The following is a 25,358-nucleotide window of genomic DNA, read 5'->3' as shown; positions in this document are numbered from 1 at the left end:
AATACCTTTGATCTAAAAACGTCACCCACTCGGTGTTATAAAATGAGACGCAGATTGTTGCGTCACCCATCCCCTTTTTCTCCTTTCTTTATTTTTTTATTCGCAACCTTTTTTATTTTCGACGCTTTATTATTTTTCTTTGCAATTGTTTTTAAGTCTGTAATAACAATACGTTTAAGCGAAACACAACAAACATGCAGGCTATTCAATTTGAGCAGATCGGCGGACCAGAGGTTCTCAAAGTGGTCAAAGTGGCCAAGCCTGCGGTCGGACCAGGCCAACTTCTCGTGCGCAACAGATTTGCCGGCGTCAACTTCATCGACACGTACTTCCGCTCCGGTGTCTATCCTGTAACCTTACCATCCTCCCTGGGCCAAGAGGCATCAGGCGAGGTCATAGAAGTCGGCGCGGGTGTCGAAGGATTCACCGTCGGCGATGCCGTTGTTTACCTGGGTAGCTCCAATACCTACGCGCAGTACTCCATTTCCGATGCCACGAAGGCAATTAAAATTGATACCTCGATCATTCCGCTTGACATTGCCGCCGCTGCCTTCCTCCAGGGTCTGACAGCGCTCTCTCTAGTGACGCGCTCCTATGCGGTCAAGCAGGGCGACTGGGTTCTGGTGCAGGCGGGCGCCGGTGGCACTGGCAGACTGCTTGTGCAATTGGCCAAGCACTACGGCGCAAATGTCATTGCCACGGTTTCTAACGAGGAGAAGGCGGCGGTGGCACGCAAAGCTGGTGCGGACCACATCATCCTGTATACGCAGGAGAGCGTGCCCGAGTCTGTAAAGAAGATAGTAGAGGAGGGCGTACATGTGGTGTACGATGGTGTTGGCCAGTCGACTTTTAATGGAAGCATTCAGTCGTTGCGCCGCTTGGGCTCGATGGTGTCTTTTGGAAATGCCTCAGGAACTGTTCCGCCAGTCAACCTTTTTGATCTGACTCCTAAGAATTTGACCCTCTTGCGTCCTTCTCTCTACGGGTATTTGGTCACCGAGGAGGAGCGCCACCGCCATCTGAATGAGTTGGTGGAGCTGTTGGCTGCGAAGAAGCTTGACATCCAGGTGTTCAAGACGTACGACTTAGCGGATGCCGCGCAGGCTCATATTGATCTGCAGGGCCGCAAGACCACAGGCAAGCTTCTTCTGAGAATTGATTAAATAGCGCGGGTACAGGTGTGTTTTTTATTTCTATTTTTGTTTCATTTTTTTGTTTAACAAGGTATCTAGACCAAACAAAAAAGGCGAGTTGTGCGCATCTCGGATCAGCCCCGCTAACATGAAAGACAGATAGATTGACAATTGCGCCTTTTTACATTCTCTCTTTCTATCTCACTGGGACCCCAGAACTGCGGCTTAGTTTTCAGCATTGAGGAATTCCGTCGATGGGATTGTTTTTTCTTCCACAATTCGTTTTGCAAAAAAAAAACTTAGTTGCGCTACGCGTGTACACGTGCCAAAGGAACCAAGGAATGAGATAGATTCAAAAAATGCATATGCATTTTTATTTTTACACATAAATAAAAAAACGAGGTCAGTTTTTTTTTTGCTCACAAGATCTCAATCCCCAAATAGAAATGATGCCAGAATTCACACTTGTTGATCCTCATTTTTTGAATTGCGTTTAGGTCGTCTGACTGCAATTTTATTTTATTTAATTGCAATGGTGTCGTGTGTGGTTGTAAAAATAAACAAAAAACAATTTTGTTGCGCTAGATTGGCAAGACGGGCTTCCCGGTAGCCCCAGTCACATTGATGTCGCATTAAACCAACGCTGCAGATCTGCACCAGACATTGACAGAGGCATACTCGCTTGGCAATGCAGTCCACAAAAAATGGTTTTTGTAATAGTAATTGTGTTATAAAATTAGACGCCCAGTTGAGTGTGCATTTCAGTTGTCGTGAGAAAAAGCAACAGATTAATGCAAATGACCATAGCGCTAAATACCTTGTATTGCATCTGGATATTGACAAATGATGTATTTTCCCCCATCGATCATAATTACTGCTCATGCATTCATTCATTTGTCTTTTTTTTTGCAAATTTCAATTTGTATTTTTCAACCAGCATGCGTAAATACATGGGCACTATGTTTTGGGTTTGTCTATTTTGCGGGGGTAAAATAAAAAAGGGTAGGGGGAGTGTTCAAGCACCAAAAATCGAACCTGAAATACTGCTTTTTTATATCTTCCTATTTTTTCATCGGGCGATCGGATGGAATCAAAGGTCAATTGACATTAACATTCACATGTCGTGCTGTGTCGTGCGCTGCAACTCCAAATTTCTCCTTCTCCCCTCAAATTTTTTTCGATGCGTTCAGGATGTTGCTCATAACATTTTTTAAAAAATACAGTGGACAGCATTTTTGCAGTGCAAATGCTATTGAAAACAATTTCACTTTTTGAGGCTATCCATTTTTTCCCCGCAATTTTTTCCCAAGCGTAAAATAAATAGGAATTTTTGTTATAATGTTACTGCTTTCAAGTGAAACATGTCATTCGCTTATTTGGCGTTGGTCCGCAATTTAGGTTGGCTTTTTCGTGCACTAAATTTTTTACTTATATGGCGGTACAAATGGTTTTTTATTTTTAAAATTAATGATGTGCATCTGTGTGCAATAAACTAATGGATTAATGAATAATGGAATATGAAAAATAAAGAGTGCAAGTGTTTGAGATGTTACAGGATCGAGTTTGTGAAGCAGACAAACGCATACCAACAATATGCGGGGGGACCACTCCCCGCTTGCCAATGCTAAAAAATGCCGCTGTAATGTTGCTTAGAATGTTTGACTGAAAATTATTGAGTCAGGATTTTTACATCAGAAGGAAACCGACATTCATAGAACCATGTGATGGCGCACCAGAGTCCTGATTTACATCCATCGGCTGCAAAGCAACATTCACTTCATCCTCAATATCAGCATCATCCTCCGCCTCCTCCGGCTCTTCAGCAATGTCATCTTCATCGAATCCACTTGCAACAATTGGTGGCCCAGCCACCGGGCGCGCAAAAGCAGATTCCGCAATACTAGCAGTTTTTGGATAACCACACAACGCGCGCAAATATTTAATATGCTGTGCCGCAGCCTCGATGATCTCAAGCTTCTGAACTTTTGAGCTCTTTCCCAACTCGGGAATTAGTATCTGTAATTCGCGGAGTACGTTGTTTGTGCGCTCACGGCGACGCTTTTCAATTGCAGAGTGTGAGACTTTGCGCCGCTTCTCTTTCTCCTCTGCGGTTAAGCCACGCGCCGGTTTGCGGCCTCCACGCCGACGAGCTGTTGTTGGCTGTGGTTCCTGATGCTGCTCTTGTTGCTGCTGCTGCTGCTGCCTCTGCTGAAGCTGCTCAGGCGGCTGGCTAACCATAACGTTAGAAGAAGATACAACAAAGCCGTGCATCTGAGTATGCTTAGCAGCAGCGGCCGCAGCCAACGTTGCCAGCGGGATCGGCGACGCGGTCTTGGGTGGAAAGCACCGGGCCGATGGCGATTTTGCATCCATGCCACTATCTGGATGGTTCGACCCAGAAAACTCAGAGACAGGTGCCTCCAAGGGAAAACGCGCCTCGGGGGAGTAGCAGGTACCCGAGGAGCAAGGTGAAGAGGTCAATTGGTTGTCGTAGTGGTAAGGAAAGTAGCCAAACTGTTTGACTTGATTCGTCGCGATCGTCAATGGCTGCTGCTGTATGTTGAAGGCAGTTTGGTGGCCAAGAGGCGGCGTGCGCAAGTTGTGGTGGGCCGGGTGCTGATTCATACTAATGTACATATTATTGACGGATTTCTCAGCTTGCTGACAGATTTTTGTTGACTGCGACATGTTTTGAAAACGATAGTGTATAAAACTAATGAGATTAAATGGATATTTAAATACAATAAAAATAATATGATGGATTGATTTCTGTACTATGGCCGGGAAAAAGTTACTTGAGTGTAAAGAGTATCGAAGAGGATGAAGATAGAGAAAAACAAAAGGCGCGGGGGGATGAGATATCGTGCTCGTCCAGTGTGTTATTTAAATGATTCGGACAAGCGACGCGTTGCTCGTCATCATTTCAGCAGCAATTGCGGCTTTGCCAATTGAGTTTTTCTTTTTCCTCTCACCAATTGAATAATAGCACGCCCGAAAGGGCAGTTTATTGCACATGCGCTCAAGGGGAGGGGGGAAATCCATAAAAAAAGCAGATGCCAGCGAGAAACCAGTCTTCAGAAAATAGCATTTGCTATCCTTACCCCCTTTAATCCCATCGCAACCCACCCCCAGGGTAAAAAAGGATGCCTGCCTCCATTTGCCCCTTCCCCAGCAAATCTGTTTTTTTGCACTTTAGTGGCGAGTAACTTGTATGCGCCAATCTTTTTGTGCACAGTTATTATACTTTTGGCAAGTCACTTAATTGTCCTGCTTACTATCACTCGAGTTCCGGTATTAATTTTTTTGGTCAATTAAACATATGCACCTGCTTATCCCCTGTTCAGCTGAGAAAACTAGAATGAAGCAGCTGCAGTTTAGAGTCCGCCATACAGATCTCCAAGGCCCGGAACGGCTATGTTTGCTTTATCTCTGGCAGGTCATCTTATCAAAATGTGACTGAAATGCACTCATATATATATTAAAAAGTCACGTTTTTCCGTGTTCACACAATATGGCATCCACGGGAATGTCAGCGTGCTTTCATTGTCGGCTTTGTCAAAAAAAAGAAGAAAAAACAGAAAATGGACACTGAGATAGCTATATTTACAATGGAGATGGCAATGCTTATCTATCCAATTTGTCTTGTGGTCTTCGGCTGCCTGGTTAAGCGTTCTATTTTTAAACTGGTCACGCCATCAATTGCCTGTTACATAATTCGAGAAATGTCTGTATAGCAGTGTAGTAGGATCCTTGCAATGTGTATAACGCAAATCCCGATGACCACTTTAAACCTGTTTGGTTAGTCACCCACAATGTCCGAAAGATAAGTTTGCATACGCATATCATATTTTGACAATCTGAATCAAATACAAAGTTTCTGTGATAAGTTTTGTTTGGATCCACGTGGTACTTGTTAACGCCCCAGTCACAACAATTGTCATTATTATTGACATATTATAAATGCTACTTTAATTTTAATTAATATTTGCTAAAAGTTTATATGATTTTACAGTTATCTTGGGAGTCGCAGTAAACCCCAAATTTATTTACCGATGGAATCAGGCCAGTCACAATTGCTATCACCATAAGCTCGCCCGTCGTAGATGAAAAGTTTCCGTCCCCCGTCTGTCCTGATATGGTGAATTCCTGCGAATGTCCCTCATTGTTGGTGCACGTCACTATGGCGGCAAAGGTTGTGCTTGGTCCGTCCTATTTTTTTTACCAGTAGGCCGTCCGTAAAGAAGCCAATGTTGTCATGTTGGTTCGCCGTAGAGACTGGCTTTTCTGGCTAGAGGCGCTCGCACAGGTTATGTATTTGCTCATTTTTGGCCATTTGGGTTGCTCACTCCAATTATCTGCACGAAGAGGTCGCAAACGAATTGATTTTAGTTCATATTCGCAGCGCGCAATTCACATATTTTATTTTGGCCAACAAAAACAATAATAATAGAAAGTGATGGTATTACTGAAGCACATTGGTTTGTTTAGAGCGACCGTTACAAAAAATAGGAGTCAATTAGTTTGTGCGCCAGCTGTTAACCAGGCGGTGTTTTATAGATAATGCTGGTGCTAGTACCGGCCATACCTTTGGGATTGACATTCTCAATGTGACTAGACAAGTAGAACCATCAATTTTAGTTGTCCTTGGCAGAAGACGTAAATACACACTTATAATGTTTGCGTTTCATAAATAAAACCTTGCATTTTATATTTTTATATAAATCATTTTCAACGTTGGAGTAAAATTAACAAGGCCAGCAATACATTTTTAAAATTATTTGGGCAACCACACCCGAGTTTCAAAAGAGGAGTATTGAGTGTGCTTTCCACGGTTGATGTTAGAAGTGATTGCCAATTCATTTCCCCGCCACCGGTGGCCAGTGACGGAGGAATATAGAGTACCTATTAAAAAGTAACTATTGCAATTTTATTGCAGGCATATCGTATCATCGTATAGCAGCCGCCGAAGGCATCCTCAAGCTCCCTAGTGCTCTCGGGTGGCTCAGCCCAACAAAAGGACTCCAGTCAATCCCACAGCTATTAACATGACATGTACAACCAAAAAATTATAGATCTTCCAGCACCCCCACAACCTTGAATTGCTGCTTTGATTCTGGCGCCAGGGGAAGCTAAAGGCTTTCAGCCTAGCCAAGCAGCTTACCAAACCACAACTCAATAGAGCTGTGCATGTTGTGTACGGCCTTGCTCTTGCAAGGCAACAATTACGACGCCGCATATAGAACGCAGGAATCTTGCCCTACACCAGCCTCGCGTGATACTTGCGGCGCTTTCGTCAATCTCCACAAAAAGCAACACTCTCCGGTCCACTCGCAGCCCCAGCCGGCTGAGTGCTCGCGCATGGCCGGGTGCTTCCTTCGCTTCCACCCCCACTTAAAATAAGGGGCTTGGCTCCGGATGAAAACCATCACACAAAGCTGCTCAGGGCTGCCAAAGTGGACCATTGATATGTGATAAAAGGAAGCAGATCAACAACAATGACAGCGGCCAAGAAAGAGACAACACAAAACAGGAGACGAATGCGCAGCCCTAGTAGGCGCTGAGTGGCGCACATCAAACACAAAGTTGCCGGAAGCAGAGGACCACCCACTTCCACATTGACTCAGCAGGGGCCGGAAGCAGATTATAACACACTTTCTATTAAGCCCAGCAAGGGCCAGGCGCGTCGGATTTCTGAACAACGAGCAGTTCTACTGGACAACACAGCACAAATGCCACGAGGTCTAATACCGGGACAATGATGTGGGGTGCCAAAGGTTGTATAGTTGGTTGGTACATTTCATACGTTCTTTGTGCATTACCTTACGACACAGTTGTTGAAGTGAGAGACGATCATCAAATAAAAGGGAAAGTGAGGCAACCTGTGTGAGGAGAAGAAAAGAGAACAGAGAGAAAGATATGGCCAGGAACTGGTCGCCCCCTTTTTATAGCCCTCCTATTTCTGCTTTTTGGCGACCAGAAAATATTTATTCATTTTCCTTTTTTACATTATTTCTTTTCTTCTCGTATAGTGCGAAAAAACGCGCACGCGAAAATAAAGAACTGAATAACGCGTGATGCACACGAAAATGAATTGCTTTTTCCGCTCTCATTATAATTGCATTTAAAATTTTGTATTCGAATGAAGCAGCTCGGCTACAGACAAACAATGAGTATAATTTATTTCGTTGTAATTGTTTGGAGTGGTCCTTTTTTGCGCGCCAATATACCAGGGAAAGGGGTGTCTGCGTTTCCTAACATAACCTCGCCCAACGAAAAGTGCCGTTTCAAATATAAAGACAGTTAATAATAATTCACACTGGCTGTTAGAAAAAGGAAAAACCACCGCTCATCCTCACCAGAACAGAAACACATGCGGTACTTAAATACTTGCCATGTGCAGCCTCGCAGATGTGATAGTATATTTGCAGCCAGTGGAATTGTCTATGTGTCGACCACAATTACAGACATAATACACAGCAAACATGGAAAAAAGAAGTGAGCTTTTCGCGTGCACTTACCATCACTCATTGTTGATATTGGTTTTAATTGGCACACAGCAATACAATGCTCGAGTGCCAGCACAACTTTCTTAGATATAAACTGACCTTTGCGTTTTCTCGGTGGGCAACCAATGCTACAGCTAAAGTTCAATTAAATAAAACTGTTGTCAAGCACCAGTTAAAAAAGGTATATTTCCATTTTTTAGTGATTGAAGAGGCATGCGGTGTCGATCCATATATATTTGTATATTTGTATATTTTCACTTTTGATATTTACCCCCAACAAAAAACAAAGAGGTGATAAAATTACATGGTATATGGATATGTAGATAGTGTAAAGTGTAAAGTGTAAAGTGTAAAGTGTAAAGTGTATATAGAAGTGCGGCCATTTGATTTATCTTTAGGATGCTTGACGCAAATTAAATTCAATATGAAGCTCTTGTGATATATGCATATTGCCAATATATATGGAAAATATTTAATGGGTGCTAATAATAAAAGATATGGAAGGAGCTAATCTGAAAATTGAATTTAATGATTGACTTGCCCCACAGCATAAAATAAAAGAATTGGTAATAAACTAATAAAAAATCAAACAAGCAGGAAAAAAAATTGTCCAAACGGGGTGAGTTGAGTGCATCTACCACAGTTGCTGTCAGATTACCTTGTTCTTTATTATGCCTGCAACCATTTTGTTAGCAGAGGTAATCATATTTAAAAAATGTTCAGCAACTATGGCAGGTATTCCCAGACTCTCTAATGACCCCAAGTACATGCCCACAACACAACACAACAAAATAGTATACAAAAACTACACAACTATTCCAACATTGACCGATGGCTTTTTTATTTTTGCCTTTAGCTGTTTTTACGCGCCGAGGGTCGTGGGAGGGAGCAAGGAAAATAAAAAATGTGAGCCAAACATTAGCCGCTATAATATTAATCGCAAACCTCGCTTTCAGATCCCGAGTATATCCTTTAGACATTTGGATAGCACAGCAGATACATGGCACAAATATTGCATCCAGCATTATCGGTTTTTTGCATTTATTATATTTAGTTTAAACACTGTTTTCAGTACATTGGTTGCATGGGGCGGGTATTAAATTTCGACGTGAGCGGTACGTGAGATTAGTGAGATAATAGAAGAAAAATAAATCAGGATAGCATAAAATACCAGTTGCACTTGTCATTTAACGCGTTTTTGTCAAGCTGTGCATGGTAGTCAATTAGAATACATCTACGCAGCCACATCTGGCTGAATTCCCACTTGTCCTTAGCCCAATGATTTTCCCGTTGCATTAATAATAACTAAAGACAGCGCGAAAAATGCAGACTTTTACAAGTGGTCGATATGATGCAAAGGAAACGCAAACAAAGCATTTAATAGTTGAGATAAAGTAATTTCCCATTCAATATTGCAAAATGTACGTTGACAAAAATACACAAGCAAAAGCAAAAGCAATTGCACTTAATCTACTCATTTGGAACTGAAAAACACTTTTTCACATTGACAAATGTGACAGGCTTGACAATAGTGCTGTCGTAAAGGGCTTCTGTCGCTTCGCCCTCGTACACGACCATGCCAATGATAGGTGTCTCCTTGTTGGCATTGTACGTGGGTTTTATCATGCGGGTGGCTTCGTCACCGCCGACAATTGGGGCATCCCCGTGTCCATAAATATAGCGCGAAACACAGTGCGTCCCATAGCGCAGCGAATGGCTTCAGCGCCATTGCGAACAACAACGCAATCCAAGTGTAAACATTAAAGTATAAATAACAAAAAAAAATCAAAAATCAAAAAATCAAAAAATCAATTAAAACAGACCGACCCATTCCTCTTTTGAAGCGTAGGTGAAAAGGACCGACGAAAATACGTGCGCATTCAAATTTGAATTTAATTTCAACTTTTTCGCGTTTTGCATTTCCTTCCTTCTTTCCTTTCTTCGTTACATTCTTTTTTGTTTTCATTTGCATTTTGCTGCCATCTTGTATATTTTCAGTTTTATTTATTAAATAATTTTTGCACACGATGGACGCTGAAGCTGCACAGGAGAACAAATCGCCCATAGGCGGTCGTTTCATTGCGCTTTTGCGCCGCACACAAACTGGCATCCTGTTCTCAGACCCACTATTTGTCGCTCACAGTGAGCTCCTGCCGGAGCTTCCTGAAGGCCTGCAATACATTGTCATTCACCCATCCGCCACTGCTGGTGTGTCAGACAGCGCGTCTGGAGCACAGGGGAAGCCTTACACGTTGGAGGCATTCTTGCCCAAAGGCAATTCGAGTTTCAAAGCAAAGCAAACCTTGAAGCAGCAACAGCCTTTGGCGTTGCCTGTGGACGAGGACTATGGTTATTTCAGCAGCTTCCTGCCCACCAGAGACTCTCTGCAATCGTCTCTCAGGGCGTCCGAATACGGTGTGCTTAGAAGAGAAGACCTGTTTTTGGCCGAGACGGCGAATGCCATTGATGGTAGCAACCAACACACTGGCGCTGATGCTGCTGTCTCGATGGCAGATATAGATTCGGCACTAGAATACGCGAGCACATTTCTGGAAAACTCGACCGACCAGCACACAATATCCCCTGAGCTGCTCAGCGATCTTGGCCTGACACCGGCCGACGTGGGATTGGACTCGCATTTGCCCAGCAAGAACGGCAGCAACAGTAACACACAGGACGAGACCGCCGAGTCAATTTTGAGCGCCAACGACCGACTCCTGGCACAGCTGCTGGATATGCAGGACAAACGTGCGGCGAGTGGTGATTTTGGTCTTATCACAGATGCCGAGAGGGACGTGGCCAAGCAGCTGCAGATAAATTTAGCCAGAGTCGCTGGTGCTCATGCACCAGCTGCCCTGCGTCCGTCAGTTGATGCCATTCACAGTGCAGCCAAGCTGCTTCTCGCAAAGTCCCAAGGATCCTATGTTGGCACGTTGCCGCCACAGCAGCGCTATGCGTTTGTGACTAATTCCGCTTCAAATGCCAGCCTCCCGCCTGCCGCAACCATGGCGCCAATGCAAAGCGCGCCACCACCACCGCCGCAGCCATCATCATCATCGCAACCGCAGCAGCAGCAAAAACAAAGCCTAGGAGTGGCATTCTAATTTTCCTCTAAAAATACTATTATCCATTTTTATCCTTCATCCTTTAAACAAAAAATAAAGAATTAGAAACATCTTTTGAGAAAATATAAAAGTGAGAAAAGAGAGGAAAAAGGGAATCCATAGCAGCGTCGATATTAGCTCGTGCTTTCACTCAAACTCGTCCTCCAGGTCGACCTCATCGCCGGCACCGCCCTCAAGATCAGTAAAGTTCATAAAGTGACTCGGTCTGTGCATCTCATCATAGAACTCGCGTGGCACATCTAACTGCAAGCCATACGACATGTCGGCGCGATGCGCCGGTCCCATGAAATTGTAGTTCCACAGGCCATTGTCGTCCGGCACCATAAAGAATCCCATGAACCGGTCGGACAAAAGCATCTGCACGCGCTCAAAGCACGCTGGCGAGAAGCCCTCGGGGCTGGCCGAGGTCATGTTCTGGTTCTCACGACCCCACTCGAAGCCAGCCGGTGTCAGCTTGTACGCCGTCAGCGAGCACGATCCGGGTGTGAAGGCGCAGGTCATGGTGATGGTCTTTTCACCGTCCCAGCGTACCTTGGGCTTGTCCGCCGTGCGGGCGAGGATGCGCGCGTGCGTGGTGACGTCCTGCGGCGACAAATGCGAGAGCTCGTTGGGCATTGTGTGGATCCATCCGAGGGGCTCCAGATCGCGCAGGTACTCGTGGTTAGGCATCTTCTCGGGCAAATTCACCTGCTGGTGCGTCGCCCACTGCGGCACCATGACTATCGAGCGGATTTCCTTAACCTGGTCATTGCCCTGCGGCGATACACCATAGAGGTAACCAGCAATCTGCGTGCGCGGATCGGCAATAGTAATGAACCGCTGGAGCAAGTTCTTGGGCAAAACGTACGTGTACGCTGTATCGCTGATATCATCCGAAGACACATACAGGTGCTTGGTGCGCAGCGGCAGGTTCTGCGCGGCAATGGCCCGCAGGCGCCACTCGGTCTTCGATGCAAAAGCCTGGTTCTCGTAGTTGCTGGTCGTCGTCACCACGATCTCGTCGCCATGCACGTTCTGCGTCTTCGTGGTCACAGCGGTCAGCTGCGACTGCTCGCGCGCCTGCTTCTCGATCTCGGCAATCTGCTGCCGCTGCTGTGAGGGCGCCTGGATCTCCATTCCCAGAATGACGTCGCGGATCTCGGAGGCCGTCAGGGACGCGACGTTGACGTTGTTCTTCTTGCCGTAATCACCCAGGATCAGGTCCTTCAGCTGGTTCTCCACCTTGATCCATTGCTCGTCGGCCAAAGTCGGCCACAGGTGGTGCGGCTCTGTGATGGTGGTCTTGTCTGGGCGCAGGATGATCTTTGCGCGCTCGTTGTTGATGTGTAGCGCACGCAGGATCAGCACCAGCCGCGAGAAGGCTGTGTACGGGGACACGGTCGACAGCCAGTTATCATAGCACGACCACATGCTCATCTTGGGCTCAGTCGCCTTGAGAATCATATCTCCGATCTTCTCGATCTTCAGCAGGGCTTGCAGGGGCAGCTGCATCTCACTACCGCGGATAGTGATGTTCGGGAAGTCCAGCATGGTGACCTCCAAAGGATCCAACATGCCCTTGCGCGAGACAATCAGCTGATTGGGCTGCTCCTCGACCGGGAGCGAGCGCACGAGCGCAACAGTTTCCTCGGCCGTCTTCCACTTGGCCAGCTGTCCGAGGCGCTTTTGGCCGGCCCACACGGAGCTATGAATAACCTTGATGAAGCACTGACCGGTGCGCGGGTTCAGAATCGTCATGGCACCGTTAATCGGCTTAGTGTTTCCCACAACGACCGGACGCGATGCCGAGGTAACATGGCCCGCGTCATCGGTGGCCAGAACCCGGCGGACCATGATGTACTGCCCGCGGGATGGCACCGTTACACACCACACCGTGCCGCTCTGCTGCTCCACAGAGCGGAACTGCCGGCGGACATTCAGCTTGGGCTCGGCCAGCTGCTCAGTCTCGGTGAAGCTCACAGTCCAGGCGTTCGGCTCGCCGCCAAACACAGCCGAGTATCCCGCGTGCAGCAGCAGGCGCTGCAGCTCGTCGCGGAAGCCCATCGACGAGGTGCGGATCTCGTTGTGCGCACGCGAGGCGCGCTGCATGCCGCTAATGATCAGACGCAGGCGGCGCATGCTCAGGCAACGGTTCCAGACCCAGTCCCAAAGGCACAGGGCACTGTGATCGCCGCCGTACTGGCCTTCAAAGTAGGACCACCAGCTCAGGTCGCTGATGCAGTGGCACAGCTGCTCTTCGCACACCGACTTTTGCTGGACACACAATCCCAGACGAGCCACCAGCGTGGCAACATGGCTCTTGTCTGTGTCGCACACAGCCATGACCACCACGGACCGCATACCAGCATCCAGCTGCTGGCCACCGATAGCATCACCGCTGACAGTGCCCATCCAGTACCCGTAGAGCTCGAGGAACGCGTCAATCTCATCGCCAGTGCGCAATGACAGCGCAGTGGCAAACGGAAGCTCTGTATCGCTCATACCAGTGTCCTTGACAGACTCGCCGGCGGCAAAGCGCGCCATAAATTGCGCATCCACGGTCTCATCATGAGCGCCCTGCTCTAGCACAGAGCCGGCGGTGTGGACCTCAAGCGGCAGCTTATCCTGATCCGAGCGGCCGACGCGCAGCAGCATGCGGTGGTTGGCCGTGGGCATGATAGAGACATCCTCCTCGGGTGCAAACATCTCTACTAAATCATGCTTGCCCTGGTCAATGGTCACCTCATCAATGGTGATCGAGTGGTACTCGAGCGAGCCATCCTCGATGTAGCAGGCGATGCGCAAGGTTGAGTGGCGCGCAAAGTGCTCCTGCACCTGGTCCAGGCTCCAGAACCCGTGCTCGGTCAAGATTTGATGGTCCTCGACAGGGAAGCACGTCAAGTTGCCCTCAAAGGTCTTCTGCACGGTTACACGGTACACGTTGGAGTCGTCGACAAACCAGCACGTCTGGTGGGAGAACAGCTCGGCATAGTTTGTGCTATTCAGGTAGCTCTCTGTGGGCTCGGAAGAGAACAACTGCAGGGCCTTGCGGATGCGCTCACGAATGACGTAGAGCGCTGGGCTGGCCTTCATGATCTTGGCCATGGCCTGCTGCATCAGGGGCTTCATTCCGGGGATCCAGTTTCCGTACGCTGAGTAAATGTTGTACGCCAGGTCGACGCCGATAACGACACCTGTGGGCGACGGGTAGATGCTCATGCTGTCGGTCGTGAAGTCCAGGAACTTTGAGCGTGTGTACCGCTCGATATCGTGCGAGTCGTAGTCGCCCCAGCGCAGCTGCACGTCGAGCCAATACTTTTGTGTCGTTCCGGCGTCCATCCGGTCGCTGCCGTCGGTCAGCATGCTGGGCGTCGACACGGGCCACTTGTATGATGCAAAGCATGTAATGTCAGCTGCCGAGCTCGTCATCTTGTACGACTTGCGCGGGTGGATGGCCTCCTTTTGCACCGTCTCTATTTGCAGCGGCTCCAACTCGTTGTCCATCACCTGGCAGAGATCCAGAATGAGGCTCTCGTGCGACTTTTGCCACGCGTGACTGCGGAACAAGCTGACGTACGAAATCTTGAGCGTCGGCAGCTTGCCATGCATAAATATACCTGTCAAATCGAGCTGCACTTGGAATCCAATGTACACGTTGCTGTTGTGGACAATTGCACTATTGGCCAGCATGAAGAGCTGGTCCGATGTGCTCTCCAGCGTAAGGCCGACGTACTCGCCCTTGCCAGGCGCGCGTCTTGCGGCGTCGATCCTGAGCAAGGCCTCCAAGGACAAGTGCTGGACAACCATGTTGCGGAAGCGGCACTCGAGCAGCTCACTCGGCGACTGTCCACCGAGGAACTGCGCTATAGCCGATTCGTCAACACCGAACTGTGTGGCGACGTCCTCACGTGCAAAGCCAAACATGTCAAAGGCAGTAAAAATCAAACAAACGAGGCTCGCGTCAAACGAGCCCACGATGTCCCGGCCCTGCTGCCCGGAGCCCACCGACCGCAAGGGCAGAGCCTGGTCGCCAGTCGCACTCGATGAAAGCTCGCCTCGTACGGCTTGCGCCAGCCCAGACTCAACAACATCGAATCTGAACTCGACCGGCAGGTGGCGGACGACAGCGGGAGAGGACACACGCCTGAGCCCAGATGATGCACAACAAAGCACGCTGCTCAGCGCGCTGCATGGCACCAGGGACACGGACAGGGCAGAGCCACTCTTGGTCCTGCGGTCACCGGCAGAAGACCCGTGGCGCGACACAGAGTAGGCGATGCCGAGGGAGCGAGCTAGCGCGAGGATGCTGGAGGCGACGGCCTCCTGGTTGGCAACCAAGTCAACGCGCTCATACTTGGCCTGCTCCGCCTTGCAGTCCATATCACGATCAGCGCAATGGCTGATATCATCAGCGCAATCGCCCGAGGTGGTCGCAGGCACAATGCGGCCAGTAGAGTCAACCAGACCGGCCAAAAGATGCTCGCGCACGCTGATGGCCTCGGTCGAAATCCACACTGGCGTGCGCTTGGGGTCGGAGGAACCCATGTCCAATGCGCGAACCAGATTCAAGAATGTGTTCGAGCCGGGCGTCGGCAGCTTGGCAACGAGCTCGACCCAGCCTTGCTGCTCGCCCGTGCCAGCCTCCTCCGCCGAAATCCACTGGGCGCTCGTTGTGTCCAGCCCAATGGACTGGCAAACGTCCTTAACACGCCGCACGCTCTGCGCATCCACGCGAACGGTCGGTGTTGCAGACGCGCCGGAACCGATCCAGAGCCCGACAAGCCAAGCAATATCAGCGGCCTTGCTGGCAGACACGCCGGTCTGCTCGCACAGCCGCTCGAGCCTGGTGTTCTCCAGCAGCACGGGCGCCGCCAGTTGGTAGGTCTGCTGGCGGATCTGCGGGTCAACACGTGCGTAGAGGCGCGCCTCTAGCTCCCACTGTATGCGCTGGCCACTCACGCTGTCGCTAAATGCAAGCGCAGCGCTGCGGGCGCTCGCTTCGTCGCCGCCAAAAATCAAAGTGTTGAAGGTATTCTGCTTCCACACGACCATCTTGACATTTTCGCCGTCGACTGAAACTATGTCCAGGGCCGCATACTTGACGGTAAATACCTTGCTGCCATCGCGTTGATCACCATCCTCTGTCGTTACGGCGCCAACATCAGCAACAGCGGCAGTGCGTGTCACTAGGTGCAGGATATGCCACGCGTTACACGTAAACTCGGTGAGGCCCAGCCGGACATCACCGCGCATCTCACAAACATCGTACATGACATCCTTGCCCGAGTGCACTGACTCGACCAGACGCGGGCGCGAGTCCATGCCCAGCACGCGATCGCCAGAGGAAATATCCCTAATCGCCCGCACAGAGCCGTCGGCCATGAAGACCTCAGTATCCGGGCGCAGGCAGCGGTTGATGGTCGGAGACCACCACAGGGTGAAGCGACGGTTAGGGATCTGGTTAAGACCCGAGCGCTGCGCATTGGTGAGCTGGCGCTGGCCCATAGCTCCGCCAAACGATGTTGAGTTATGCGTGACAAGGCCGTTGGCCAGCATGAAGCGGCGGTTGGCTCCCGACACGTTGAACCCAAAGTACGGCTCAGACGCAACCTTGCGCACCGAAAAGGCAACACAGCTGGCTGCAGAGTCACAAGAGTTCTTGAGCGGCTCGGCCAGGCTTTGCGCGGCGTCCCAGACAGTCGGCACCTCACCCTGTTTGAACAGCTGTTTGGAAAGCGGACACACTACAACGTGCGTCGCCGGCTCGCCTCCGCTGCTCTCGTCAACAGAATGAATGGCCGGGTGGCCCAGCGTCACAAGCAGCGCGTGCAGCTGGCGGGCCAACTGTTCGCTCGACGTGCGCACAGAGATCGACGAGTCGCCAAGGCTGCCACCGAGTACAAGAGCCGCGCCGGCAAACACCAATGCGCGCACCAGCGGACTGGCGTGTGCGCGGTATACAGTCGGCACATCCAGATCGTCGTCCGTATCTGCATATATAAGCGCAGTGGCATCGGCAGCGTTTGTGCTGTCGCAACGCAGCGCGTCGTCGCGCATCAGCGCACTGACAGCTGGCGCAGTCGCGTAGCACGCGAGGCTGGCAGCCACAAACAGCTTGGCACTGCGGCCTGCGCCGGTAGCATAGGCCAGGCGTGCGCCCAAAAGCAGCGGGTCGCAGTCCAAAAGAGCTGGGGACACTGGGTACGCGATGCGCGCGCTGAGCATGGCCAGGCCAGCGCGCTCGGCGGCAGCCATGGCCAAGTACTCCTCAACCGTGCACTCGATGAGTGGGGCGCCCGGGTCCGAGGCGCTGCGCAGCACCAGCACGTGGTTGGACGTGACGACAACAGTGGCACTGCCCCACGCGGGAATGTCAAGTGCGAACATGTAGCCAGCCGGGCCGCGCACGAGCTCGTCGACCACGCGCGGCGCCGAGTCGTCGCCCATAAGAAGCTCGCCCACAGCGACGTCCTCGACGCGCCTGAGCTCACCGCTGTGCATCATCACCAGTGTGCCAGCGGCAAAGCACTGCTGCTGCCAGAACAGGCCTTCCCACGTTGGGTAGTATGTTCCGCGGAACAGCGAGTGCTCCAAAATGCACTCGACGCCGCCCAGCGCCTGGATCATGTCTGTGCGGTAGCTGTTGAGTTGCCACAACTTGCCGTCGTGCTTGGCGTGGGTCCACCAGAACGGGTTGGCCTTGGGAACCTGGTACTGCTTCCACTCGGTGCGGATGCGCCAGCCCTTGTCATACGCCAGCGTGTGGCGGTCCTTGGAGAACAACGTGTTGATGCGCGGGATACCGCGATCCCACGAGTCCTCCAGATCCTCAAGCGTGAGCCGCCGGTTCTGCGCGCTGGCTTCCTGGCGCTTGAGCGCGTACTCAGCCCACACGCGCTGCGAGTCGACAAACTCGCTCTCCCACGGCAGAATGTACCTGAACAGGTTGGGGATCAGCTGGCCCTCCTCGTGCGACATGCCGGCGCGGAAGTGCGAGATGCCTGTGTCGGTCTGCTTGGCCCACCGCAGGTCCGACTGCGGGATCAGCACGTGGCCCATCGACAGCATGCCCAGCCCACCCAGCTCCTTGGGGCAGTTGGACCCGACGACAAAGTCGCCGTGGCAGAACAGCGGTGACTGCCCGTCTGCGACTGTGAACCCATAGTACGCGGCCTCCTGTGTGGCCGGCTGCGTGCTAACGTCAAACGTCGCATAATTCGCAGCGCTGACGGCCGCCTTTGACGAAGCCGCGCACACCGCTGTGACGCTGGGGATACCAGCAAAATCGCCACCAATTACAACAAACCCATGCGACACGCTCTTGCGACTGGTTGTTTGCAGGCCCAGCGACCGCGCCACCTCGTAGGCCAGTCGTAGCACTGACTCACTGTTGTCCAGCGGCTGTGCGATGGCCACGCGCAAGTCGCCGGTCGTCTTGCCGCACACATCCAGCATGCCGGCCAGCAGCGCCTGCCGCACGCCGGGCTGCTCGCTAACAAGTGCGTCGCGCGTCTCGATCGACACAGCCTTTGTTGAGTCAGACAGGCACAGTGCGCTGAGCAGAGTGGTGAATGCATCGCCCGCCGCCGCAATCTTTTCCCAATGCTGCAGCACAGAATCGGCTGTGTTTTCGGACTTGCCATTGCTGCCGCTGCTGCCACCGCCGCACAGCCAGCAGCCAAGCGCCCAGCCGAGGTCAGCCGCCAGCTCGGAGTCGCCGCCTGCAACCAGGGTGACATAACCGTTGCCGTTCTCCGCGCCCGGCCAACGGCTGACCAGGCCGCTGTACGCCATGACGCAGGGCACGGGCTGCTGGCCGCTCGCCTGCATGCTGTCGACGTACGCTAGGTAGTCGCACAAGCTGACAGCCCACATCAGGTGGCTGTTTGGCGCAGAGGCAGCCATTGCGCTCTCGGCGGCCTGTTGCGCCTCCATGCGCGAGTTGAACACCAGGTTGGACGCCGACGCCGACATGGGGACGCAGCCGTAGTACATGCTGCGGCATGGCGGCACCAGCTGTTCGGGGTACCCGCGCGACATAATGCGGAACGCTGCCTTCTGCTTATCATGCCACAAGTACACGCAGTCGGGCGTTGTGACGCCAGCTTCGGCCGCCAGCTGTTGCATGTGCTCCACGTGCCTGTTGGCCTCCTGCAGCGCGCGCGCCTTAGCGTTGTCGGCCAGTCCGAACGCACTCGAGTTGTACTCGAAAACCTGTTGCGTCGTGAACGGCCGCTCGAACCCAAGCTGTGGATCCATGCGCAGCTCAACTGACTCGACGGCAAACGCGCCGGCGTCCGACCAGTGCGAATTTGCTGCGCGCGCAGCCTGCTCACTAAGCTGAGTGCTGCTCGCCACGCGAATGACCAGCCTGTGCTTAGAGTTACACAAGAAGGAGTCGTCGTACAACAGCGCGCGCGCGTCAGCGATGTCGCCAACCACTTCTGCCGCCGCTGTTAAATCGCCTAAGCCGTCCGAGCAGATGCTCTGCACTGAGATGCTGCTAGCCGTACGCACCACCGGCGCGCAGTAGCTCAGCGGCACGGAGCTGTCGCTGGCGTCTTCCTCCGCGTGGCGCAATGGAGCCAGTGCCACGCGGAAGAGCGGCGCCGACCCCGACATCGTGTGTGCGACGTCACGCGCCTGGCCGTCAGCGCCGAGAACGCGGTCGCTGACAGACACGTCCTCAATGGCGCGCGTCGACCCGTCGGCCATGCGCACGCGGAAGCCAGCGCCGTAGCAGTAGAAGATGACGGGTGGCATGCGGTTGCTGTCCTTGGAGTTGAGCCCTAGCATGATGCGCGACTGAATCTTCGTCTCGGCCTTAACCAGCAGATCGAGCATCTCGCGCGTGTGCACCACAGCCTCGCGGAAGTAAGTCATCAGGCCGATTAGCGCCGTGTTGAACTTGTTGGCGATCTTGGTGAACGTTGTGCTGCCTGAAGACATAAGAATCTGGCGGATGCGGTTGTTGAACCGCTGGATCGACGCGTCGTCGACGCGCAAAAACGCTGTCGCCGTGCGCTCCTTCGAGCTGTCGTCAATGAGCGCCCATGAACCGTCCTGCGCGCTGGCCGTCGTCTGCCGGCACTTGGGCAGGATGCGCACCTCAAAGCCGGCCATGTCGAATAGCAGGTTGGGGTTGTCGCGCGAGTACACGCTGACGAATGTCTGCTCGTCCTCCCACTCGACCGTTGTCAGCGACCGCGGTAGCCTGTTCTTGATGTCCCAGAACACCGCGCGTCCCAGGTTGACGTCGTGCTTCATTAGCCGCATGCGGCTGTCGCGCGGCCAGCACCGCTTGTTGTTGTACCCAACAACATTTTCGTTGTTGGGGTCCGGGTTCTCCGTCAGGAACCGTTGGATCAGATCACGCGAGTCCTCCTCGTCATCAAAGCGCAGCAGCATGTAGATGCGGTCCAGATAGCGCATGTACATGCGGATCGGGTGCCGCCGCTCGGTCGCCACGTCCTTGAACTGCAAAAAGTCGTTAGGCTGTGCCGGCGGCCCCGCTATCTCGCTTGCGCGCTCCAGGCCAAGCAGCAGCAGGTCGATGATCATGCTGTAGTACTGGAAGATAAACGGCGCAAACTGCAACCCGCGCACCATACCATACGAGTTGACATGGTTCATGTCCTTGAAGCTGATCACAACGTTGTTCTTGGCTGTCATGTAATCCGCCAGGTTGTGGTCCAGCACCAACCGCAGGAGCCGGTTGAGCAGCGTCAGGTCGATCTTCTCGAACACCCGCGCCAGCTTCGCCTCGACCATCACTGTGCACTGCCCAGAGTCCGTCTGCCACGCGCCGTCCAGATTGTTGACGCCCTGGCACCACTTGTACACCAGCAGGGGCGCTGGCTCAGAGTCAGCCGGCTTGATCCAAGGCGCCCACAGCCGCCGCTTGTCTGCCTCATACCACAGGTACTGGTCCAAGTACGCGTCTGTGATCTTTTCCAGCGGCTCCACGTCAAAGACAGGCACCAAGTGCGAGTACATGTCCATAAACTCGATGCCAACCTCCTTGAACGCGCGCTGCGTCAGCAGCAGCCGCTTGATGCGGTTGAGCGTCTCGTGCGGGTTGTCGAACGCCTGCTCGATCAGCCCCAGCTCCTCGCGCTGCGACGAGTTCAGGTGGCCCTGCACCGAGTACGACTCGCGCAACCGCTCGAGCGCCAGGATCAGCAGCTTCGGGTCGTGCTTGTACGACAGCGGCGGGAACGGGATCGGCGAGAAACGCCGTGACTCAAGCCAATGCACTGCAGTCGTATAGATGGCAACGGCCTCCTCGGCACTGACATAGGGCCCATCCTTCAGGTAGTTGCGTTGCCGCTCCTGCTCTGACTTGAGCCACAGCCGCGTCAGCCGCCCGCAGTTGCGCCGCGCAATCGCCTTGTCCACCGTGGCGCCACGCCTAATACGCTCACGGTTGTAGTGCGCTACAGAAGTCCACCAGTCGGCCTTGGACTTGACGTACCGCAGGATCATATTCTCGATCGGCTTGGGCATGCCCGGCACCTGCCACGGGATATTCGCCTTGTAGCACCGCCAGGCCTCTGACAGATGCTGCAGGATCACCTTGCTCTTGTTTCCGCGGATGCCCTCGGGCATCATGTCCAGGATGTCGTGCATGACGGCCGCGCGCAGCTCCAAATCGTAGTGCGAGTCCACGCGCTGCTTGGTCAGCGACTTGACGACGCCCTTGGAGTTGCGCCCCTCAAACTGCCGCGCGAGCAGGTTGCCCAGCCACCGCTCCAGCAGAGGAACGATGCCACGCAAGAAGAACAGCCACACGCGCCATCCGGGTGCCCAGAACCCGACGCCCGGGCCCTTTCCCACAGCGCCAGTGTTGAATCTGTAGTAGATTAGGTGCTTCAAGTCCTTACAGGCACGGATCTGCCGCATCAGCCGGTACTTGTACCGGTACATACCTGTCAGCTGTCCAACGTGAGCAAACAGGTACTGCAGCCCGTCGGCCAGCTGGAACGCGTCGACGTTGCCCAGCCGATACTGCACATGTGAGTCAACAATGAGTTTGGTCAGCCGCAGGATCTCGCGGCAGTTGTGCACCACCGCCGAGCCGGCGATAAAGTTCTCGTGTGCTGGCACCGAAATGTCGTAGACCATGCGCCGCCGCACATCAGCCGTCACACTAGCGATAGGCACGAGAACCGCACTTTCAAAGCCGCTGTGCAGCTGGTCCGAGGACGCCAGCGGCAGACGGGTGAGCTGGATGAACTCGTCCAAGCCGCACAGCTTGGCAGACGCCGTTGACGCCCCCGTGCTCTGGTCGGCCTGGGCAATATATCCCTGCCAGCGCCGCATGGCGTCAAGCGCGACCTGCTCACGGCAACAGTAGCGCACGCCAACACGCTCAACAAATGCACCAAAGGAGCGCAAGCCCGAAAGACGCATGCCAGCAGCAAAGTGCGTCTGCGCAGACACCACAAGCGCATTCTTCTCGATACTCTGCGTCTCGACTCCAAAGTTTTGGCGCAGCGAGTCCTGCATCCACTGCACAAGCCCGCGCACCATCACAGTCGCATCCTTGTCGGTACTCTTCGCCTGGCCGTCGTTGTCGGCAGCGGCAGCGGCAGAAAGAGGCCAAAGACTGTCGGCAGAAGGCTTGGAAGATGTTGATGTGGCTGCCGCCGCCCATGTGCTTCCGCAGCCCCACCATGCAGCCACAAACTCACGCTGCACCGAGACAGGCGCCTGGCGAATGGCCGTCGGTACGTCACGATGGTGTCTGTAACCAGCTGCCTCGGCCATCTCGCACACACTGCGCGGAAGCTCCAAGCGCAGGAGTTGCTGGAGTCCGAACGCCGCGCGATTGGCCAGCCCGCGACCGCGGTGCATCGTGCCGAGCTGGCGGCCGCCGGTTAAAAGTCTGATATCTGCTTGAGCCTGGCTGACGTCTAGACCGTCACGCAATTGTAAAAACAGTGCGCACTGCTGGCCGACAGCAAACTGTTCCGCCATGCCGCTACCGCCGGCTGCCAGGGCGCCAAGCAGACGGGCAAGCGCCAGGATCTGCGGGCGGCCCTGCTGCATGCTCCATCCGGCCAGCTCATACTGGGAGTGCGCATCGGCATCCGGGTGGTCAGTGATGCTGAGCAGCGCTGAACACACGACAGAGTGCTCGGCCGTCAGCTCGCCCGCCGACACGTACTTGGCGTCCTCCATGGTTGCTCTGAGGTGGCCTCTGATAGCTAGCACCGGGTGTGTCGGCGTGACCACGAGCGTGGTGCCGTCAATGCAAGTGATGCGCAGGCAGTCCTGGGGCGCTGCGTGCACCTGAAAGGCATCGCCTCCGGCGCGACCCGCGTACCCGACGGCCTTTGTCGCTGAGTGCTCGGCCACCGGCGCAACGCATTGCAGTGCATCGCCGCCGCGGATCAGCTCGATCGGCAGGGCGAGGCCGTTGCCCAAGCTGACCGGCGTGCCCTCAGCGACGCACAGATGGAAGGCATTACCGAAGCGACTCTTTTTGCGCTCCTTTGTGGTCAGCGTCTTAACCGGCTTCAGGTTGAAGTTGTAGTCGAGATGCAGATAGTTGAGCCGCTTGCGGTGAATCAACAGGTTAAGCATGTTGTGGCCTTGCCGGCAAACCTGCAGGCCGGCCTCGACCCAGTCGATCTCGGTTGACTGGAAAAACTTTGTCGCCTTGAACTGGCGGAACAAGTACTTTTTGCGCTGCGACCGCGGGGGTGTCGAGTGGATGGCGTTAAGCACGTAGTTCTTCAGCAGCTTCTGGTAGGACACGCGTACCTTGACAGGCATGCCTTGCGGACAGTGCTCCATGTACCAGTCCTTGACCAGCGGCACATCAACCGCGCGGCGCGTGCGCCCACTGCGAGAACTGAACGGGTGCGGAGCCCAGAACAGTGCAATGCCGTTGGCCGTGTTGTCAGTCTCGAGCGGCGTGTCGGCCAGGAATGCCGAGGCACCGTCGGGCAGCACAAAGTCCTCGTCCTCGTCGCGGTCACCAAAGATCTCGTCTTCGACTGAGCGCGCGTCGTCCTTGAACTGCGACACCAGGCTGCGCGACGAAATTGGGTTGATCGCCGGGTCGTAGTAGAACGCCGGCAGGTCGGGGTTTTCCGACCGCACATACTGCAGCGCCGGCGTGTGGTACGTTGAGACCCGCACCTTGCGCGGCAGCGAGTTGTACAGGTGCGGGAAGGCTACCTTGTACTCGGTGCGGATGGGCTGCCGGATGATGATCTTGTTGATATCGTTGAACTCATTCCAGTCCTCGTCGGCCGGGTTGATGTCGCGGTACATGGGCTCGAACTTGGGCCCGCCAGGGATGGCCATGTTCAGGCACTTGGCTGTGATGAACGAGTTGAGATCAAACAGGTAAAAGAAGTTGGGGTCAACCATGTCTGACAGCAGCTGCCCGGCCAGATGGTGCAGGTTGGCCATGGCCGGCAGATCAAGCTGCCACTTGCGGTATGTGGGTCCGTTCACACGGCATCCGACCGCCCTCCTCGCCGCGCTGCCGCTGCCACCCTCCTCGTCGTCATCCTCATCGTCGCTCTCGTCGGCTAGGGGTTTGTTGTCGTAGAACCAATCAATGACTGCCGAGTCGTCCTCCTCGTTCAGGTCCATCTGGATCGCCTCGAGCGGTTCCACATCGAGCAAGTTGTCTCCATAGTCAAGCGGCGGCTCCTCGTCGTCGAACGGGGGAAACCGCATGCGCTTAAAATGCTTGCGGTCGCGCTTCTCGCGACGCATCATGATCCACATGGTACCCCACTGCGCCATGTACACGGGCTCAATGACCCAAGGGATCTCGTTGACAAAGGTAATTGCGCCTGTCACGTGGTAAAGCACCGGCACCTCGCGCACCTGCTCCCAAGGCATCGGCATATTCTCCAGCAGCTTGAGCACCGCGTGTGGCACATACTTGAGCGCGCCGAGGTACACGCGCTTGTCATGGCGGTACTTGCGCGCGCTCATGTCGCCGTGGTCCTTGATGATCTTGCGCAGGTGCTCGGGCGGCATGTCGCTCTTCTCCTGCTCGGCAAAGCCCATGCGGCGCTTTGTGTCATAGCGCTTGGCGTTGAGCTTGCGCCACTCCTGCGCCTTGCGCTCGATCTCAGCCTGCGACGGCCCGGTGGGGACAAAGCTCGGATCTGCTGCCAATTGCTGTTGCTGCTGGCCGGATCGGTTATAACCGCCACTACCGCTGCCGCTGCGTGATGCTGCGGCCCTGGAAGAGGAACCTGCTGTCATGCTTCTCAGCTTCGATTCGAGCGTTCGGGGTGGGGGGGGTTGTCTAGTGTATTCGGGTAAATAGAAAACAATTGATAAACAGAGTGGTTCTCTTTTTTGTAGTATAGTCCAAAAATGTCAGCAATAAACTGAACTTTGAATAATAAATAAATAAAATAAAATAAAATTGAAGTTGTCAATTGAAAAGCAGAAACAAAAATGAAATGGCTTTTTGAAATTCAAATTTCATTTTTGCACACTTTCAGACGCGCCCCATTAAGAAAAACTTTGATGAGATCAAGGCGCTTGCAAAATCTGATTAGCTGCGGTGGCCGCGGTGATCGCTGGCCTGAATGTGAGAAAATGTGACTACTGGGTTTGAGGTGAGTGGTGTGTGA

The 25,358-nt window shown here is 53.3% G+C and overlaps 3 protein-coding genes across 3 annotated transcripts; 2 read left to right on the top strand and 1 right to left on the bottom strand.

The window, feature by feature from the left end:
- The first annotated feature begins 18 nt into the window (after positions 1-18).
- BX661DRAFT_225257 (uncharacterized protein) lies at positions 19-1,532 on the top strand. The gene has a single exon (XM_051538934.1). The coding sequence runs from the start codon at positions 195-197 to the stop codon at positions 1,161-1,163; it is 969 nt and encodes a 322-aa protein (XP_051390779.1). The 5' UTR covers positions 19-194; the 3' UTR covers positions 1,164-1,532.
- Positions 1,533-9,557: 8,025 nt separating this feature from the next.
- Positions 9,558-10,814, top strand: BX661DRAFT_184289 (uncharacterized protein). The gene has a single exon (XM_051536449.1). It carries the CDS (start codon positions 9,667-9,669, stop codon positions 10,741-10,743), a length of 1,077 nt encoding a protein of 358 aa, XP_051390778.1. The 5' UTR covers positions 9,558-9,666; the 3' UTR covers positions 10,744-10,814.
- Positions 10,815-25,158, bottom strand: BX661DRAFT_184288 (uncharacterized protein). Its single transcript, XM_051536448.1, has one exon. It carries the CDS (start codon positions 24,979-24,981, stop codon positions 10,891-10,893), a length of 14,091 nt encoding a protein of 4,696 aa, XP_051390777.1. The 5' UTR covers positions 24,982-25,158; the 3' UTR covers positions 10,815-10,890.
- Between the last annotated feature and the right edge of the window lie 200 nt (positions 25,159-25,358).

Source organism: Kickxella alabastrina (assembly GCF_025024165.1).
Source record: "Kickxella alabastrina strain RSA 675 chromosome Unknown BX661scaffold_15, whole genome shotgun sequence".
NCBI classification, from domain to species: domain Eukaryota; kingdom Fungi; phylum Kickxellomycota; class Kickxellomycetes; order Kickxellales; family Kickxellaceae; genus Kickxella; species Kickxella alabastrina.
Note: the sequence above shows the minus strand (reverse complement) of the source record. Positions and strands in the feature narration are given on the sequence as shown.